General features: G+C 34.6%; 2 protein-coding genes across 7 annotated transcripts in view; one reads left to right on the top strand and one right to left on the bottom strand.

Moving 5' to 3' along the window:
- LOC127879720 (uncharacterized) overlaps positions 1 to 6,657 on the bottom strand; it is a 101,292-nt gene extending 94,635 nt beyond the window's left edge. For 5 of the 6 annotated variants that reach the window (XM_052426721.1, XM_052426723.1, XM_052426725.1 and 2 more), the window contains exons 1-3: positions 6,508 to 6,635; positions 3,274 to 3,390; positions 680 to 783 (exon numbers count right to left, since the gene is read on the bottom strand). In XM_052426721.1, the coding sequence (XP_052282681.1) occupies positions 680 to 783; positions 3,274 to 3,360 (191 nt within the window). In that variant the 5' untranslated portion in view covers positions 3,361 to 3,390; positions 6,508 to 6,635. Of the gene's footprint in view, positions 1 to 679; positions 784 to 3,273; positions 3,391 to 6,507 lie in introns of all 6 variants that reach the window. The other variant, XM_052426722.1, reaches the window with a different exon arrangement.
- A 3,201-nt stretch (positions 6,658 to 9,858) lies between these two features.
- Positions 9,859 to 20,761, top strand: part of LOC127877272 (protein dachsous-like) — a 57,556-nt gene continuing 46,653 nt past the window's right edge. Inside the window, exons 1-2 of the mRNA XM_052422955.1 lie at positions 9,859 to 10,005; positions 11,326 to 13,289. Coding sequence (XP_052278915.1) covers positions 11,508 to 13,289 — 1,782 coding nt within the window. The 5' untranslated portion in view covers positions 9,859 to 10,005; positions 11,326 to 11,507. The remainder of the gene's footprint in view (positions 10,006 to 11,325; positions 13,290 to 20,761) is intronic.

Here is a 20,761-nt window from a genome sequence, read left to right as displayed (position 1 = left end):
TCAAGGGGAGATAATTCTGGACTTTTTACTCTGATGTAACCAATTTTCAATAGGGTTCGAGTCCTCATTAATATAAAGACACTGAACAAGATTGAAAAGAATCGGATGAAAACTGGACTTTATCGCGTAAACATGAAAAAGTCTAACGCACGCACGGACGGACGACAGAAACCACGCCATGACATAAGCTCTTCAGGCCTTGGGCCAGTAGAGCTAAAAACCACAGACAAGAATGATGCTGTTAAATCAAATAAATGGAAACTAACTAAAGTACTGTTGTGAAAAAAACAAAGTGATTTAACTCCCTTGTTAACATAACTATGTAGTGTGCAAGCATCTTAATACTTCAGGCTTTGTTGGGCAACAAAAAGTTTTTAATTAAAATTCCATTAATATTACTGGATTTATGCAACCAATTTTCTTGCTAGTTAACAGTTAAATGGGCCTTGAAGTTTTTCACTAATCCTGTCAAACTAGCAGATTAATGTTTGACTTGTCTACACATATATTTTGGGTTTTCTCGGTAATCGTTATGGTGAAACAAGAAACTTCACACAGACAGATGGACAGTGCAACTGCTTTAGAATTTGTACATTTCAGCTTAAATGAAGTTAAAAACTCTCAAAACAACATGCAACACTGATTATTAAAGAAAGCAATATTTCGCTGAAAAGCTTACATGACATCCTTGGCTTTTCCTGTCAGATGTGCCAGCCTCAGTTCCCTGTGGTGTTTCTCCACAGCATGATACATGGCGGAGAATTCATTGTCCCCAAGCAGATTCTGAAAAAAACAAAAATGTGGATCTGTCTTCTCAATTATGTTCTGAAATTTTTTTATGATTTTTGCATGATCTTCCCGAACTTGTCTGAAATATATTTTATTGTGGAATGAGTGATATATTTGGTGTCATCTAATGATGACATTCAATTGAACGAATGTTGATGGTGGCTCAGTTCGTTAAGTTGCGGGTTATAGCCGGGATTTGAGTTTTTTTTAAACTGGACCACAACTTTTGATGAAATTTCATATGCCTATGAACCAGAACGTTATCTACATGTCGACATATGTGTAATATCTGGGAAAAATCTAATTTTGTAGTATTTTGTGTTTAAATATTTCTTCTGGAAAACACCAAGCGCAAACAAAAATAATGTGACATCATGTCACAAACAGCACTAGGCGCCATCTTGTTATGCAACAAAGAAACCTAGTTACGTGTTATTAATTCAATACTATAAACGTATAGAAATTCGTTGGTACGAAATTTCGTGGTTTAATAAAAAACAACTAATTCGTTGACACGTAATTTCGTGGATTTTTAATAATAAAAAAACAACTAATTCGTTGATACGTTATTTCGTGGATTTCAAATTTTTGGGGAAGACTTATCGTAATTAAAATTTAATTAAAACAACTAGAGTAATTACGAAGCATAATCTGCTAATCTGTACTGACACCAAGACTAGAGGTTAATGTGCACTGAAGCATAAAAGTGTTGCAGATAATTGTCGATAAGAGCGATAAAGCGGCGCACTTGTGGGTCCCCGCTCGCTAATTGCCATCAATGTTGTTTTGACAATATTTGCAATTCTCAGTGCAATCATCGTTAATTTGCGGATAAGCGACAACGAAAGAAAATGTCGTTTGGAAATGACCGATATCTGATTAAAAATGTATAAATAATCGTTGGTACTTGAATTTGTAGTTCAGCTGACCAAAGAAATCCACGAAAATTCATACCACACGAAATTTAATGGTTTTACAGTATACACAGAAAAAATTATTCTGTTTAAATATCATCAATGCAAATGATTGCCTTTTGTGCAGTGTATGGATGTTCAAATAGACATGACAGAATATTATATGAAAATGTAATTGTGTACTTGAATTAGTCCGACAAATTGAAGAAAGGTTTACACAACGAGGCTTGCTGTGATCAACACATCATTAGCATCATACACATAAGTAATAAATCAACAAAATATTCAAAAATAATTATAATAAAACATAGCACACAATTTGAATAATTCAAATATTGATTGCAACTGAAACCGTTTTGTAAAATAAGATGATACTACTACAGCTTAAACAAGAGTTATAAAAAAACTTTATTTAGTATAAATGACACACTTACCTCAATAGGAACTATATTCCAATGTTTATAACAATAAAGTTGAAACGATATTCACTTCCATTTCTATTCATCCATCCCTTTATCAAAACTCGTTTTAAACCACACTTTTTTATTTTATCATACCGCTGCATTGATATCTGCATGATATAACGTTGCATGATATTTTTTTTTTAATAAGTTCAACAGCAAGTTCTTATATCAATCGATGATAGGAGGTGGATTATATAACGCGGAATCAACTATAAAGTAATCATTTTTAGTAAAATTGAATCTGATTCAACAGAACAATAATTTGATACCAAGATATAATATAATTACAAACATTAAGCGCAAGTGCTCATGACATCGTTATTAACACGTCAAACAACAAAAATCATATTCTTTCTTGCTAAAAAATGCAGCTTTTTTGCTATTTTTCTTTAAAATTGGGGACATAGAGGTGTGATAAACAGAAAAACTGGTTACGGCCTGATCTTTTTGTAATATACCAGGCTCAGCACGAATAAAATAACAGCTCTGCAAGCTTCGCTGTTATATTATTCTGAGCTTTGTCTGATATATTACAAAAATATCAGGCAGTTACCTGTTATTCTCTATGTATTCCTATCAAAGTTTACAATTATGCATGATAAACACACAATCGAAATACATTTCACATTTGTTTGAATCATTATTACTGTTTAAAAACACCACGTCCGACTTGTCCTTCAAATCCAGAAAGTTTAACTCAAAATGGTGTGTTTCGTTAGAAAATTTACAACACATGACATATGTCATACATTGCGCAATCAGTTGCATTAAAATTTAAAGTGCAGAGAGCCAGTTTTGAGAAATTTTTTAGAGGAGGAGCAAAATAGTAATGTGATACAAATGATAACAAACGACAGAGCTGGGCCAGACGTATGAAAATAGGATTAATTGAAAAAATGACATGTATATTAAAATCTCTACAAGAACCTCTGTTACCATCATTCATTTTCAAATTTAATATTTTATCTCCACACTCATTCAATCCCGCGAAACCCATAAGGTGTCACATTTCTTGTAGAATATAAGAAAACTGAAACGTTTAGAGCTTTATACAGACATTAAATGAATATAATTGTTTAAAATAATAAATCTTTTGAAAGCTGTACCTTGTCTCTCTTCAAAGTTTTCAGTCCTGCTTCAATTACCCCAAGCTGGGATTTCTGTTGACTGTATGGGTTGAGAACTACAGCCATTATTTTCTAGCTCTCTGATCTGAGATTGTCCTGCAAATAGATCTTTAGAATAAATAACTCTTTCAGTGCATGAACCGAATTTTGAAGGACTTTGCAAACAGTTTGGATCCAGATGAGACGCCACAGAACAGAACGTGGTGTCTCATCAGGATCCAAACTGTTTGCTTTTCTGATAGTATTCTGTGAAAAAAATCGAAGAAAATGCTAAGTTTAGAAATTCAGCAGACAACATTTTAGCAGATGACAAATTTCCCAGCATGCAAAGGGTTCACATGGATTGCTCTGGGAAAATGGGGCTTAATGCATGTGAGTAAAGTATCGTCCCAGATACAGGCTAAACAGGCACAACACTTTCTGCTTTTATGGAGCTTTTCTTTTATTTAAAGTCTCTTCTAAATCATAATCCAGTTTAAGCGGAAAGTATCATCCCTGTCATCCCGGTTGAGGAAACAGTTTTAGTTGATATCAAAAATGTCAGAAATAGTGTCATTATAATTAAAGCACAGAATTTATGCATACATGCCAGAACTTTTCAGGTCCAAATCGGGACATTCCATTAAAAAATGTCGGGACATTTGACCAAAAAGCGGGACACCTACAATGATCAATCATGCCACCTTTACTGTAGTCATTAATCTGTTTATTACTGACAAAACCTCATTATTTCAGGCAAATATTGACAATAAATGTGTGTATGAGTTTCATGAACACAGACGTTCTCCATTTTCCGGAAGTAAACAGACATGTGCACTATGCGGATGAATCCATAACGTTAAATTAAGGCATGCCTCTATTTGAGTTCAATTTGGGACGGAGGCATGCGTAATCGTTCAACTCGATGTGGGCGAATCGAGCACTGTTTTTATTCAACCAATCATAAATTAACTCTAAATTTAGATTGATGCACTATTTACAAATTATTTTCTGAAAATCGGTCAAAAACGAAAGTAAATTTATGTGAAACATCGATGTGTATTGGTTAGCGCTCAATTTTTTTGATATACAAAACTGGTGTTTTGACAGGTTTTTAAGCCTCAGGTGGTGTATTACACAGAATTCCGAGTAAAAGTATCTTTGGACTTGATTTTGGCCATGAAATACAAAATCAGTCTGCTTTTAATTCACTACAAAGCATCTCTCGCTAGCAATTAGCGACCCCTATCATAAAAAACACCATGTGTGAATGACCGATAAAATCAGTAATTTGCCAATAAATCGCTGATAAGGTGTCAAAAACAACACTGGATCACTCGACTAGTAGATATGGTTTGTTAATAGGGGGCAATAAAGGGATTAGCGATGGTTATTTAAGCCAGACGGAGCTTGAATAGCGAATTTTAGTGTTATCTTATAGAACGTATGTTGTTTTTACGAATGTCGGGACAAAGTGTGTCACATCGGGACACAGGGACAAACACCCCAAAAGCAGGACTGTCCCGCCAAGATCGGGACGTCTGGCATGTATGATTTATGAAATAAATATGTTTTTTACGGACTAGAAACTTCATATTTCCAAACCAATTTAATAAAGAGAGATGAATATACATTAATAAGTTATTTTAAGCTGTATTCATTTTAAATTAAGTATTGTACAATAACTTTAAAACAGAAAGATGACTAGAAACTAGTCCATATAAACGGAATCCCAGAACCTTTGATAATTTTTGCTATGGCGGCTCTGGGAGTTCATATGCACTCCTTCATACACATGGGTGCAGTTCAGCGCACGGAATCTGTGCGCTTCACTATACAGAGTTACAGACGTCGTTCGAGACAAATTGAGGAAAATAATGAATAAACTTCATAACCATGTTAAATTTACCTGAATGGAAACCTACGGATGATATCCTTTGCATGCATCCGATAACAAGATGTGTTTGTGAAACACAATGTCCCCCTATATGACGTTTGACCTTGAAGGATGACCTTGACCTTGTGAAGGATGACCTTGACCTTTCACCACTCAAAATGTGCAGCTCCATGAGATACACATGCATGCCAAATATCAAGTTGCTATCTTCAATATTGCAAAAGTATTCATAAAATAAGTGATTTGGGCCACATATATTTGACCTCTGACCTTGAAGGATGACCTTGACCTTGACCTTTTACCACTCAAAATGTGCAGCTCCATGAGATGCACATGCATGCCAAATATCAAGTTGCTATCTTCAATATTGCAAAAGTATTTAAAGTATATAAGCGATTTGGGCCACATATATTTGACCTCTGACCTTGAAGGTTGACCTTAACCTTGACCTTTCACCACTCAAAATGTGCAGCTCCATGAGATACACATGCATGCCAAATATCAAGTTGCTATCTTTAATATTGCAAAAGTATTCATAAAATGAGCGATTTTGGCCACATATATTTAACCTCTGACCTTGAAAGATGACCTTGACCTTGAACTTTCACCACTCAAAATCTGCAGCCTCATGAGATACACATGCATGCCAAATATGAAGTTGCTATCTTCAATATAGCAAAAGTTATTGCAAAATGTTAAAGTTGGCGCAAACAGACCAACAGACAGGGCAAAAACAATATGTCCCCCACTGCTATAGTGGGGGACATAAAAACACGACGATGTTTCAACACACTTTTCTCGCTGACATTGTTATGTTTAAATTTGAAACAGTGTATTCTGTATTGAAAACCACATTGTTAGCGACTTTTTGGCTCCAACACATTACGCGACTTTCAAAATATTGGTGTAATGCGACCTGACCTATATTGGGTCAATTTTCCAATATGGCGGATACAGCGTACAAAACAAAACCTTAGTCAGGGTCAATTTTCCAATATGGCGGATACAGCGTACAAAACAAAACCTTAGTCAATACAAATCAATTATTTCTTGCTTTAATGGTACCATTTGGATGAGTTTGTGGTTTAGATAGGTAAATTTTAATAAGCTCTTGCAGTTTCAGTGTTCATTAACCTTTAAATTGTTGATAACATTTTGCACCCATGGACAAGAGAGAGCGCATTGCAACTCTCAGCCTAAGCTGAGAGTTGAATTATTGCAACTAACTAGAAACTAAGAAAGTTTAGCCAGCATGTGCACTTTGCCTTTGGAGTTGGAGCATGTTTTTGCGAAAGTTGTTAACAATGTGGATATGTGTGGGGTAAAATTGCACTTACGGCTGTTATATATGTGGAAATAAACACACAACAAACGTGTGTCATCTCAGTTTGTCGTGTGTATAACGGGTAACATAGGTAATTGTAACAGGTTTGCTAATGTATATTTACCACAGTTTGGTCACGTGACAACTTGGAAACATATCAAGGACCGTGCCCTATAGTAAAGGTTACATGGCACTAAATTAACAAGTAGCTCAAATTTCAAATGGGTTCGAGATAGTTTACAGCCGAACTAGTTTGAGACGCAGTTGTCGTTCGTGTGTTTTGTCACAAACGGTTGTTATTGGAGTGTTCGCCGTTTTCAAGAATCTTTCAGTTCACTCATAACGGTCAGTTAACCAACGCTTACTTTTCATGGGATAGCTGGTTTACCAGTATCCATCTACATGGTACATAGCTGCAGGAAAACTTTACTATTACGCTACGGGCGATGAGACAATAAGAAAAAGAGTGAACAATAGCAAAGAAAGAAGAGTGAGATAATCAACAGACAGAATTACAGTAAACAATATTCCTCAGCTACGTTTTATCTCTCGTCATCATGTCTCTCTGGTTACGGTGGCCACCAAGAGGCTTGATTACGGTGGCCACCATGCAAGAGCTAGGTTTGAAGTTGAAAAGGCACAGCCATGAGAGGTCGTTAGAAGTTACTTAGTAGCTGGCGCTGACGACTTATTTAGAATCGTAAGTTTGCTAGTCTCCGCTTGAAAGATACAAAGTCAGAGGAATCAGCAACGGAGGTCGGTAGGCAGTTCCAGGTAGTTATTATTCTTTGGAAGAAGCTGTGACTGTAGTACGATGTAGATGTGGATATCGACAGGAACTTTTATAATATTGAGTGATTTGATCATATCCTGGTTAAGCCAGGAGAAAAGGTACATACTGATGCCAGTAAATGACCATTCCCCTGTTTGAATCAATGTTTGGGGGAATTGTTGTAGAAAGTATTACATGACCAATATCCACGCAAGTTATAAGGCCTGGCCGGAGTTCGCAACTGTGATCCTCGTTTTTTTAGTGCAACGCTTTTCCAACTGAGCCAACCCGACTCTTGTCATACACTAGTTCGTATTTCCAATACGATTGTATTGAATCGTATAAATTGTTGTACTTTATCACATTTTAACTATGTTTTAATGTTGTTAAATGTACTCCAGTGTTTAGCAGTTTAAAAATGATTCGTAAAGCTCAGGTTTATTATAGCTTGTATTTTCAAAGACGTTTACAATTGGGTAAAACTAGCTGCAATAAATTGTTGAAACATGTACGTGAAATGTCGCGGTCAAAACATGTTAATTATGAACATTTATAAATGTTATAATTTTCAGTACCACTGTTCTATAAAATGCTTTTGCAGCATATATCGATGCATGACAATCGAACCAAAATCTTCAAGTGACTAGAAATAATGCCGAAGAAATTCTAAGTAATTACGATCGAGATTTGACACATCTTTTTCTTGATGGTGATGCTTAAGCCCAAAAACGGATTCAAGGCATAAAGCACGTGTGAATAATTACCCAGTAATACAGTAAAATGGAACATTTAATAATAGTAATGAATCATATTTATGTTTAAAACGTTGTGGTTCTTGTGTGTTTGTGTTTTTTTAATACTGGCGTATGCTGAAAGCGAAACATAATTATGTTGGTGAATGAAGCGAATGCCACTACCCGGTTTAGAGCAGATTCAAACGTCATACTGCAACTACATGTATGTTACACATAAAAACGTCAAAGAAATTATAACGAATAACGTTCAAAATGTACGCTTTATGTTTTTGCTGCAAGTGGGAATTTAATGTTTTTATTAAACATAGAATTTGCATCATAGTTATTCTTTTATTACAGTAGTACGTGTGCCACAAAAGATGCAGAAAATGTAAAGCAAACCATTGAGCTCCTCCAACGTCGTCAGTCAAAGAATTACGAAATGTGCATATCGGTCTAAATCATTGCATTTTTAATGGTCTTGAAGTCCTTTCGCAAATGTTATACTATTTAAGATACGTTTTATTAATTTACCATTCGCTTGTTATCTTACAAAAAAGTGAGTTCACTACAATGGAATTCTAGCTGTATTGTGGCGTACTCAACAACATTTAGTATTTATAAACAAATTCCGGTTACTGATGTATTTATACCATTTCGAAACGATCTACTGCTTTGATAATGCTTATTTTGCATATAATCGTCAGTTTACGTTGAAATCTAGTTGAAATATCTAGCTTTTATTATTTAGCCGGGTTACTATGAACTCAGTTGAAGCGTCATTAAATGTTCACCGACACGGCTTGTTGATCGGTGAAGCCAATTCCCAGTGCTTCTTATGTTGATGAAGCATACTTTTAGTAAAGCGCATGAGTTACTAAATTTTATATTATAGACTTACAATAATGTTCACCCTTTAAATGGTTGACAATATAGAAAGCATACAATAAAAAATGACAACATTCTTGAAATCACTTGTGGGCTTTGAATGATCAGTCTGTGAATTATATACAATGCGTAAAAGCATTTAATTGTCTTATGAGTTTGAGTGTCAATGAAGTCTGCTAGTGATGGGTAAAACATTTATGAATTTTATTTTACAGGTGATAACAGCGAGGACTTATTAAATAAAACACCCACCATAAAAAATTCAAAATATTTTTTTAAACTTACAGACATGTATGTTTACATGCGATGTATACATTTTTACTCATATATTATATACTGCATGAGAGACAGTAACATTGAATAAACTTGTGTTCATGTACATGTGTTTTAACATTTTCTGATAAACTGTATTCGATGGTTAGTTGGAGAGCTAAAAAATGTTCATTAACATATAAATAATAATATGTTTTAAAAATTCTTTACGCATAATAATATAGCACTAGAAGACATGCATATTATATTTATTTTAAAAGAAATTTATTTTAAATAATTTAACTTATTTTCGTCGTAAGAATTGTAGACTTAAGGGCATTTGTCGTATGCTCCTTATGCTCCTTCATCTCATGTAGGATAGAGTGACAGATGGATTATCATAGGTGCGAAAAACAGCTAATTGAGATAATTGCATGGCGGCTACTTCAAAGCATTCACCGCCGCTTAACAGGTATGTCATGTGACGATGAACAAAACGAAAGGATTACATTCGTTTCCGACTTTCTAAACAGAGTGTAATAACACTTTGTAGCAGTATGCAAATCTGATAAATTTTGAATAGGTATGGGTTATTAATATTTTTGTACGTAAATTTGATTAGTTTACACCGACTGGAAATTTATACATAAAATCGAAATAAACCATGTTCGAATATGACTGTCGTATTCCTGTCGACCTGTATGCACGAATCGACACAATGTATTAAGATCGGTGTTGGATAGCAGCGAAACATGTTTTTATCAGTGAAAAACAAAAATGTGGAGTATTTTAACGCAATTTATTAAAAATGGATTATATTAATATATTGAATTTGCAACTAGCTTAGTAATCGGTTCGTGAGGTGGTAAGGATATATGTTATTTTATAAATATTTTATAGTTTAAATAAAAGTGTACTGTAGTGTGTTAATGTGAATACGAATTTTCGTTAATTGTCAAACGAGTCTGCGATACCTTAGTGTTGTTCAAAACTGGTGGTTAGCAAATGACAATATATATACTTGTGTTTGTTCGCAGGACGTTATTGTTAAATGATTTTGCTATGTAGACATGTACATATATTTTATTAGTAGTATTTTGAATTTAAACATTTTATTTTATTATTTTTTATAATTACTGGTCGTGTACGTAATTCCGGCCTGTATGTAAAAAATCGGCCACCTTTGTTTAATCATTTTCATGATCTAAACACACATGTTTTGATTATTTTTAGAACAGTCAAGTTGAAAACCAACCCTAATCTCAATATTTTGCAAATAATAGAAGCATATCACTGTAAACGTTTGCATTAAAATGTCTCAACCATAACACAAGATATTTCTCTCATGAAAGTGACGTCATTATCCATTGCAAAAATTATATTCATATAAGAAACAAATATATTTGATAAAATTATTATTATTTCTATCTGATAAACTTTCATTAAGGTATTTATAATTAATTGTATAAAAACATACATTTAAAACAAAAAAATCAGGACCTAAATATAAACTTTTAATATTGGAATTACCTCCCTTGATTTGAATATTAATAGTTTACATTTTGTAAAATTAAATATAAGCGTTTTCTAAAAATCGACACTAAAGTCAACTTTTTAAACATAATGTTTTTACTTTCTTAGCTATGTTAGTAAAAATTGATTAAAACTATTGAAAATAAATATTTTTTATGAATGTGCAGTTGCCCATTAACCGTGCAGGCCTGTTAAAATTTATTAAAATAGGTAGGGGGTGTAACTGGTATAATAATGTCGCATATTTTTTAAGTTTCAAGTCATAAATTGTGTTTGTGTAAACCTTTATTTATACTCTTCAAATGAGGACATTCGTCTAAAGATATTGCTTTGTAATTGTACCTGCAGATTAAACTGAAAAGTGGCCGATTTTTTAGGTACAATTGCCCTACGAAAATTGATAGTTTATATGTCATTAATTTCTCTTCATAAAAGTAACATACACTGATCTAATTCTATTGAAATTTTCATGCTAGGTGAGTTTTGAACCCAGGATTATATATGTGAAGTTTAGTTTAAACCAGTTGCGTAAAACAAAAGATTTTGTTAAAATAGTCCCAAAAGTGGCTGGAATTACGTACACGACCAGTAATTCATAAACAAATTAATTCATAAACATTCATATTTAATAATAGGAGATTATTTGTTTCAGGTGAAATGTAAAGGCATATGCAGTTTAAATGTGTGCATTTGAGACAGTGGGAACTGTGAAATAAGTTGTTTGGGCAACCATTGTTTAAGTAAATTTTATATTGTGACATATTTTTTTGGTCACTAGAAATGAATGTGGGATTTATTCTGTTCTAAACCAAGAAGTCAACGTCAAAAAGCATCATGGAAATGCATGGGAGTTGCTGCTACCACAGTCTCATACTCAAGGTGGTGATTTGGACGTGTTTGTTCGGGTATGTAAGGACGCAAATTCAATGTAGTCCCCAGTCAACCAATACCATGCTGACATACTCCTTAAAAGAAAATCTGCCTTCACCTGCCATAGTGGGAAATATTGGCGCGGATTTACAAAGTAGGACAAATACAGCTTACAGATTTCATACATTATTTACAGATGATACTATAAAATCGACGTTTGATGTAGATAGAGCTGGCATTATAAAAACTAAAGTGCTGTTAGACAGGGAAAAAAAGAGTTATTATTTTCCAGTTTATGTAGAAGACGATAGCAATTCTACTGTGCTGATTTGTTTGACAATAAATGTGGCAGATGTCAATGATAATGCGCCACATTTTGACAATGAGAATCGAATATTTGATATTCATGAAGGAACCACCCAAAATAAATTCTATATAGGAAGCGCAACAGATGAAGATATTGGTAACAACACAATCGCAGGCTACCGTCTGGCATCTGGGAATGAGGACTATGCATTTAACTTGACAGGAAATTATACAAATCCACTTAGAAACAAGCTTTTATTAACTGTTGGTGTAAATGGAACTTTGGACTATGAGAAAAGAAAATTTTATAACCTTACAGTACACGTGTATGATGGAGGGTCTCCCAGACTTACTGCAACAATGGATGTCAGAATCAATGTATTAGATGTCAATGACAACAGTCCAGTTTTCGATCAGAGTAAATACTCTGCTTCATTCTTGGAAAATACCACAGTTGGGACAACAATTTTAGAGGTACATGCCACGGATATCGACTCTGGTGAAAACGGAAATGTTGTATATTCAATAGACAAGAAGACAGATCCAGACGATTGTTTTGAAGTGAATTCAGCAAGTGGTGTGATTTCTCTTAAAAGAATGGTAGACTATGAGTCCAGAAAAAGATACGACATAGAGGTTAAAGCTCAGAATCCCGGAAACTCTATTGCTGCAGTTGCAGCTATAGAAATTAATGTCCTCAATGTGAATGAGCTTCCACCAAATATTTACATCAACTACAACAACAATGTTCCCAAAATTTCAGAAAATGCGTCCATTGGGTCATACGTAGCCAGAGTATCCGTAAGCGATCCGGAGTCACCTGTATCAGAGAATAACACCATCGAAGTAACACTGAATGGCGCTGAGGGAAAATTTCGGTTGGAGAAAACCAGTTATGATACATACATGATCGTGGTAGCGCAGTTGCTGGACAGAGAAACAAAGCCATCATATAACCTTACTTTGGTCGCTGCCGATTCAGGAATTCCCCCTCTGTCTGCAACTCAGTCCTTCGTTCTGCAATTGGATGACGTTAACGACAATGCTCCCGTCTTTCTGCAGAGCAGTTACCAGGCAAACGTGGACGAGATGTCAGAAGCTGGCAGCTCTGTGATATCAATTGCAGCCAGTGACCGGGATATCGGCGCAAATGGTTTAATCCTTTACAGCATCCGCTCAGAACCGGGAAGCATCTCTGACTGGTTTCAGGTTGACGCCAATTCTGGACTGATCACAACGCGAGGTCAAGTGGATTGTGAGGTGGACGCTCAGCCTTCATTTTGGCTGATTGCAACAGACCGGGGAATCCCACCCATGACCTCGAGCGTGAAGGTGTCAGTGTCTGTGCGGGATATCAATGACAAGGAGCCAACGTTTGACCGCAGCATGTACACTGCTACCATACCAGAAAATCAAGCAGTCCAAAGCTGCATTCTGCAAGTAAGTCTTTACGATAAGGCAGTGTTATTTTTTCGTCAAATTAGGGGCCAATAATAGCCTCATTCACAATCTCAAAAAGTGTATATTTTTCCCAAATGAAAATGCCTAAAGTTCCTACTTTCTATAATGCCTCAACAACAAAAATTAAACAAAATAATTTATTTTTTAATAAATAACATTTAGTTGAAATCACATCCAGCTCTGTAAGTAGACTCCAGGCCCCATTTCCGAAATGGTAAAAAAAAAAACAAGGGCACTTGCATTCTCTGTTTATTCTTTATTTTGAAAGCCAGACCATGAAAACTTGTTTGCTTGTTTTGGTTGACCTGAAAAATCTTTACTTATCAAGTAAGTGTGCAGTCATGTAAGTTCAAATCTGAAGTGTGTTGTGAAAAGCCAGTCAAGATGGAAACCTTGCTGATATCTATCTGATTAAAAAAGAAAGATCAACATTTATCAAATCATATCAAACACAGTTCATTTCTGTTTGTTTTGCTTCCAGTAGAAACAGTTATCAATGCCAGTCTAATGTAATTTAAACAGGTATTAAACATGCACAGTCTGCAAGAGAAAGTCATATTAAAAATGGCAATATCTTGATAGATGCATTTGCTTGCCAGATAAGTGTATCATGGGGTTGGATAGCCGTGCATACCGCGGTCTCCAGAGCTAATCAAAATGCGTCCCAGTAAAAACATAGGACTCAAACATACCTTTTCAGGTTAATGCATCTGTTTGGTTTTTCGGAGATTAACAAACACAGTTTGATAAGACCCAGTGAAAAACCTGACGATAACCTTTCAAGTGCATGAAATTTAGGCAAATGAATACAGTTTGTATTGAGCTTGCTTGTTTAAAATAAGATTTAATTAGGATGTTTTGGAATGATGATTGCGCATTTGTTTATTGAGTGTTGGTTCCCCTGTAAAACTGTCACAAGGGTCAAACTGGCCAATGGGTAAATTGCTGTTAATTAGAAAAGCCTGAACTGCATTGGAAACTCAGATGTCATACTGTGAAACAGTTGCATAAGAGTGTTCAACTTTTGTAAACAGTTTATACAGTTTATACTGATTTTGATTGTAACATTCTCCACCCTTGTTTGTGCTTCTTTCATCGGTAGGACTGCCCATATAAATATAACCAAAGTGCTTGGTCCAAAATCAATACATGTGTACACACAAACATACATAACTCAATTAATTTAAATAAAATAATGGCCATTATTGGTCAATGATATAAGATAATTAATGGTAGTTTAATTTTGGAAAGAAAGATCTTTTAAGATTTTATTCTATCCATAAATTAACTGATAATGATTGTCCACAGTTGTGCTGTGAAGTGAAAATGTTTGGCACTTTGAAGTTATCCTGGTCTTTGTGTTCCAATAGGCTGATAACTGTTTTTACAATCTTTCAAATTTCAATAGTACAGTTTTAATTGCTTTTACGGGTCTTCGCTTTTCTGTGTATGTAATCACTTCACTTTTCACAATGGGGAAATTTGTTTGAATTTCAACTTCATGTACAGGTGATTCAACAGAATGTATTTGTAAGTGCTCAATGCCAAACATTTTGAAATTTGTTGGGAGTGGGTCTTTGATGCTGGAATTGAACATAAATTTTGGATTAAACCTTCAACAAGTGTAAATGTACCTTGGGAAATGAAATACAACATTCATGAAATACTTAGTACTGATGATGATAGTTTTATACAGCTGCAATATGAGAGTATGTGTAAATGAAATGAACCCTATTTAGATCCCATACATGATACACCAAAGAAGTTTATGTATCAATTTATTTCAATATACATCAAGTAAGTATATTGGCTATACTAGTCAAACACCCCTAGTGCAGTGTTGTTAGTATGAATAACAGAATATAAACCTGTCAAATGTTGACAGATGCTTTCTGCTAAATGTCAGTTTTTATACGCCCGTATAAAATACGGGACGTATTATGTGAAACCCCTTGGCGGCGGGCGGGCGGGCGGGCGGCGGGCGGCGGGCGGAAGGCATCACTTTGTCCGGACTCTAATTCAAATTGTATTCATCCGATCTTCACCAAACTTGGTCAGCAGTTGCATCTAGTTGATATCTAGGCCAAGTTCGAATATGGGTCATGCCGGGTCAAAAACTAGGTCATAGGGTCAATAAGTGCATTTTCAAAGGGGCCACTTTGTCCGGACTCTATTTCAAATTGTATTCATCCGATCTTCACCAAACTTGGTCAGCAGTTGTATCTAGTTGATATCTAGGCCAAGTTCGAATATGGGTCATGCCGGGTCAAAAACTAGGTCATAGGGTCAATAAGTGCATTTTCAAAGGGGCCACTTTGTCCGGACTCTATTTCAAATTGTATTCATCCGATCTTCACCAAACTTGGTCAGCAGTTGCATCTAGTTGATATATAGGCCAAGTTCGAATATGGGTCATGCCGGGTCAAAAACTAGGTCATAGGGTCAATTAGTGCATTTTCAACGGCGCCACTTTGTCCGGACTCTAATTCAAATTGTATTCATCCGATCTTCACCAAATTTGGTCAGAAGTTGTGTCTAGATGATATGTAGGTCAAGTTCAAATATGGGTCATGCCGGGTCAAAAACTAGGTCACGAGGTTACTTAGTGCATTTCAAGCATTTAGCATGGTGTCCGCTCTCTAATTGAAGTAGTTTTCATCTGATCTTCACCTAATTTGGTCAGAAGTTGTGTCTAGATGATATGTAGGTCAAGTTCGAACATGGGTCATGCCGGGTCAAAAACGAGGTCACATAGTGCATTTCAAGCATTAAGCATGTTGTCCGCTCTTTAATTGAAGTAGTTTTCATCTGATCTTCACCAAATTTAGTCAGATGTTACATCTAAGTGATATCTAGGTCAAGTTCAAATATGGGTCATGCCGGGTCAATAACTAGGTCTTGAGGACACTTTCAAGCATTGAGCATGGTGTCCAAAACCTTCGAACGGGCGTATCTTGTGACAGTTTGGCACTCTTGTTAGTCTTTCCCTTCATGGGCTGTGCTGTCACATTGATTATGTCATAATTCACAATCAAAACAGGCCTGTCTGGGCTTTCTGCTACTGTCTCTATGAGGAGATTCATTATGTACATAAAGTATTATAAGCAAAAAAGGAAGTTTTGTAAATTGGTTTTCTTTTTTTTTTGCTTGCAAATTTTTATGCGATAAACAATTTATACAACATGTATGTACAACATTAAAGGAAATCAGGTGAAATATATAATGTATTGAGCAGTAAAACTGAATAGAAATCTAAATAAATTTTAAAGAAACACATTTTTTTCTGCTCTCCATTTAGAGTGCTGGATTACTGGGTAGTTAGTTATATCTTTCTTAAATTTTCTTTTCCTTTGCCTAGTACAGTCAAGATTTGTTCCAGATTTCTCATAAACTCAAGGTTCAGATTGCTTATGTAGCAAAGATGTGAATTTCATTACCAGGCATTTTTCTCAGTTAATGGACAAATGTAGGAGCTTGTGAGCAATAATCCTTGGGTCATGTGGCCCATTTATCAACGGCATTGCCACATAATAATTATGTGTGTGAATGTTGGAACTTTAAGCTTGATTAATAGGGACCTTCAAGGGACCAGAACATAATTTTAGGGATGTGAGCAGCTCTGACATGTATGTAAACATTGGCATAATTAACAAAATTAATGAGGAACAGGTGAACATTTTTTAGAAGGGTTTTCTTCTGCTTTCTGCTTTGTGTTAAAATCTAATGTTAAGTTTGTTTCAATAAAATTAAGCAAATGATATTTACATTTTTTAATTTCAACTCTTTGGTTTTAAACATTAATTCTGCAAAAGATTTACATCGAGAAGTAGCTCTTGACTATCTGGTATTCCCATTTTAAAACTCTTTCACATAATTTCAGCATAATTAGTGTGCCATGTTAAAATTAAACAATATGTGTTTGTACTTTGGCTCCGTATTACGCTCAAGATTATAATATATTTATTGGATTGTCTCTGTAATCCTAAGCCATATAGACAGGTTTTATTCCTCACAAGGACCCGGATTAAGCAATTAAGATAATTTTTGTTTTATACTTTTACAAGTTGAAGCATTAAATAAAAATTCCCATGCATTCTTTGGGCTAATATAGCAGATTAGGCTATAATCAGCTTTGGGTTAATAAAAAAAGTCAAACAGTTTGAGTTGCCCTGTGTCTGGCTTGGGAAGATTGAGTGGAAATGTTGTTTTTAGACTTTCTTTCATCTTTGATGTTCATACATGACATGATTGCATGAAACCACTTGTCCTAATGGTTACAAAGTGAACATCTGGTATTCAAAATGGCATTTAATGTGCACAAGATGTTTTTTATTATTTTGATTGATTGTAAACACCAGTTTTATTTAAATGTTTAAAATATTGATGCAGAAGAGTGTTTGAATTTATTGTTCCATATTAAAACCACATTGCAGATGAGCGATTAGAGGTGTTTTTATTGCTGATCAAATTAACATAAAGTTACACTATTTTCACAGTGTTTTGCATTTATATATGCAGTCAATTGCATATTTGAAGATTTTATATTGTTTTGCATTAATATATGCAGTCATTTGCATATTTGAAGATTTTATAGTAATAGTTTTATAGTTATTCGACCATTTGAATATTTGTTTAATAATATATGTCATTTGTATATTTGTTTATTGTTGTAGGGTTTCATGATCTTGTTCAGCTACACTTGATGTCTGTTTTCTTGTCAATCTCTGGCAATATGATATTTAGGGGTAACACAATCTTAGTTGTAAATGCAATATTATACAACATATTTACATCACTTATTGTTAAGAGAATCATCAAATACCTTTCCAATATTTCCAATATAAGCAACAATGCTTGTTAAAGATTATTGCATCAACATTACATCCTTCTACAGTTTTGCTGTAACACTTTTTCAATATTCCAATATTGTCAACAATGCATGTAAAAGATTATAACATAACATAAATTAAGTCACAAACAAATTATTCATGTTGAGATCTTAAATGACAGCCTGTTATTGGCATCTTAATCAAAGCTCCCTTTTGATGTTACAACATACTTTGTTGTCATTACCTAATTGTGGGTCAGAGCAAATCTAAACCAAATGTGACCATAACAACAGCAGATGGCAACCAACTCCTATATAAGCCAAACGAAGAATGGATTCAATACCTCTGCTCTATTGCCATCTTGCTGTGTGTTTGTGTCAATAAAGTTCTACAGTTAATGTTGCTCTGACTTACAGGTAAGACATTTATTTTATTTCTACTTTACTTGTATACGTGATATAAGTTCAGTATTTTGTATGTATTACAATTGTTCATTCTACATGCAAGTCTAAATATTTGGTGATTATTTTATATATTAAAATTCTTCAGTTACCTCTTGCTAAAAGCGAGTTATTCCCTAAAGTTTGATGTTTTAGATATTGAATACTTTCAGTTGTAAAATTTGTATTGTTAACAATTAATAGCATTTGTTCAAGACCTCTGCTCTATTGCCATCTTGCTGTGTGTTTGTGTCAATAAAGTTCTACAGTTAATGTTGCTCTGACTTACAGTCTTTCATTATCCTGCGCACTTGGGGAAACAACGTGAAAGTAACAAATCGGTCACTCATAAGAAAGAGCACACGCTAACCGGACGTGTGACAGTGGTGAGAATCAGACGATCCCATGAAGAGGACCCCATCAGTGCCAGATCCATATCTACTCAGATCCTTGACGAGGGCAACAGAGGACCAGACCACAGCTGGGACAGCCTCAGCCAACCACAGCTCGGATCAAAGACAGCCGTCTACAGCGGGACCAGTCACTGCCTTCCACAGAGGCGAGCACAGCAGTCAACCCAGACCACAGCTCAGACAACCACAATCGACCACAGACAGCCTCCACAGCCCGGACCAAACATCTCCCTCCACATTCTAGGGAATGGCAAGATACCAAGGTAGGCCCAGTTTTTACATCGAATTGACTAAGAAATCTAACCGACTGAAGGGTTTACTTTGGGAAATTTGTCAAAAGAATCAATCGCATAAATAACCGATAAAATGGGTTAAAATTTTATTTATTAAAAATATGTAAAATTCCACAAAAATAGAAAAATTTATGATAGAAAAAGTAAAATTATGAATTGAAACTGTATATAGCCTAAATTCAAACAACAAAAAAAAAAACAACAGGAAAAATGTTATATAAAAAAAGGACAAAGAAACAGTTTTTGTGTACATATTATGTTTACCTGTATTTTAGTGATAGTTGTTTTCAAATATATTGTCAGTTTAATGGTAGGTGTTCCTAACATTTATTAACCATAGTTTAAAAGATCATTTAATTTACTTCATTCTGATAATGGTAGTCTGGTATTAGGATTTGCAGTCTACATGTACTATGATTATGATCATAGTAAGGACCATTTAACTGTAGAATTACGGAATATTATGTTACAAAAAAATGATCTATGATCTTGTAACTTCCAAGAATTCTACAGCATATTAAACGGTCAGGTCGCTATCTTTTGTCAGTGACTCTACCTAAACTTCACGGTAGATGTACTCCAACATGCATAGGTGACAAACCATGTTTGTGTGGAACAACTGATAGGACTTTCACACTGGATCTGCCAGTCATTTTCCGAGATTGTATTTTTCTCTTTTAGACAGACATTAGACATTATAAGAATGTCTACACTTCCAAATACCAGACATACAAAAATAAACATAACATAAGGGAACCTTTTTTTCAAGATTGGGCGTGTGTTTACGAAAGAGATGTCAATAATTAGTAGTTTTATCATCATAAAGGGGTTGTTTTTAAATTATCCGAGGTTAGATTTCTCGCATTTCCATGTAGGGCCCTACCAAGACAGAAAAGAAAAAAACTGAATCGTTGATATATGTAGTGTTTTGTCATTTCACACCTTTTGTCTGTGTTTAGTTTTTCTCATTATGTCATTAGTTTGTTAGTAAGTTTGGGTTATAACCTAGGTTTATGTTGATCCTTTAAGATTCTTAATATAGAGTTATCTTGTAACATGACAGTAATCTAATTAAAATTTAATTGTCCCATTTAAACAATACATTGCCTCCATTTAAAATGATGAAGCTTGCATTTTTGTTAGAGGGCATACCTTTCTTGGTTCAATATTAAACCTCAACCTGAGTTAGTCTTTACAGTGGGTTAATTTTAAAGTAATGACTGATCATCATGAATAAAGTGCTAAGAACTAAGTGCACGGTTCTACAACCCATTCTAGAGACAATAACTCTAAATTAGGCTTAATGTTGTCTATACGGGATTTTTCCTGTTCATTCCATTGTTGATAACAATCATTTAAATGGAGCTGCAATTGTGCAAGATTTTGAGTAAGAACACTTTGTTAATTACTTAACTTATAACCTTTTTACAATCTAGAATGTTCTTTTTCATGTTGTTCTCATGTTGTTGTAAATAT

The sequence above is a fragment of the Dreissena polymorpha genome, chromosome 4, assembly GCF_020536995.1.
Source record: "Dreissena polymorpha isolate Duluth1 chromosome 4, UMN_Dpol_1.0, whole genome shotgun sequence".
Classification (NCBI taxonomy): Eukaryota; Metazoa; Mollusca; class Bivalvia; order Myida; family Dreissenidae; genus Dreissena; species Dreissena polymorpha.
The sequence above is the reverse complement of the archived record's forward strand: the minus strand, read 5'-3'. Positions and strand labels throughout refer to the sequence as shown.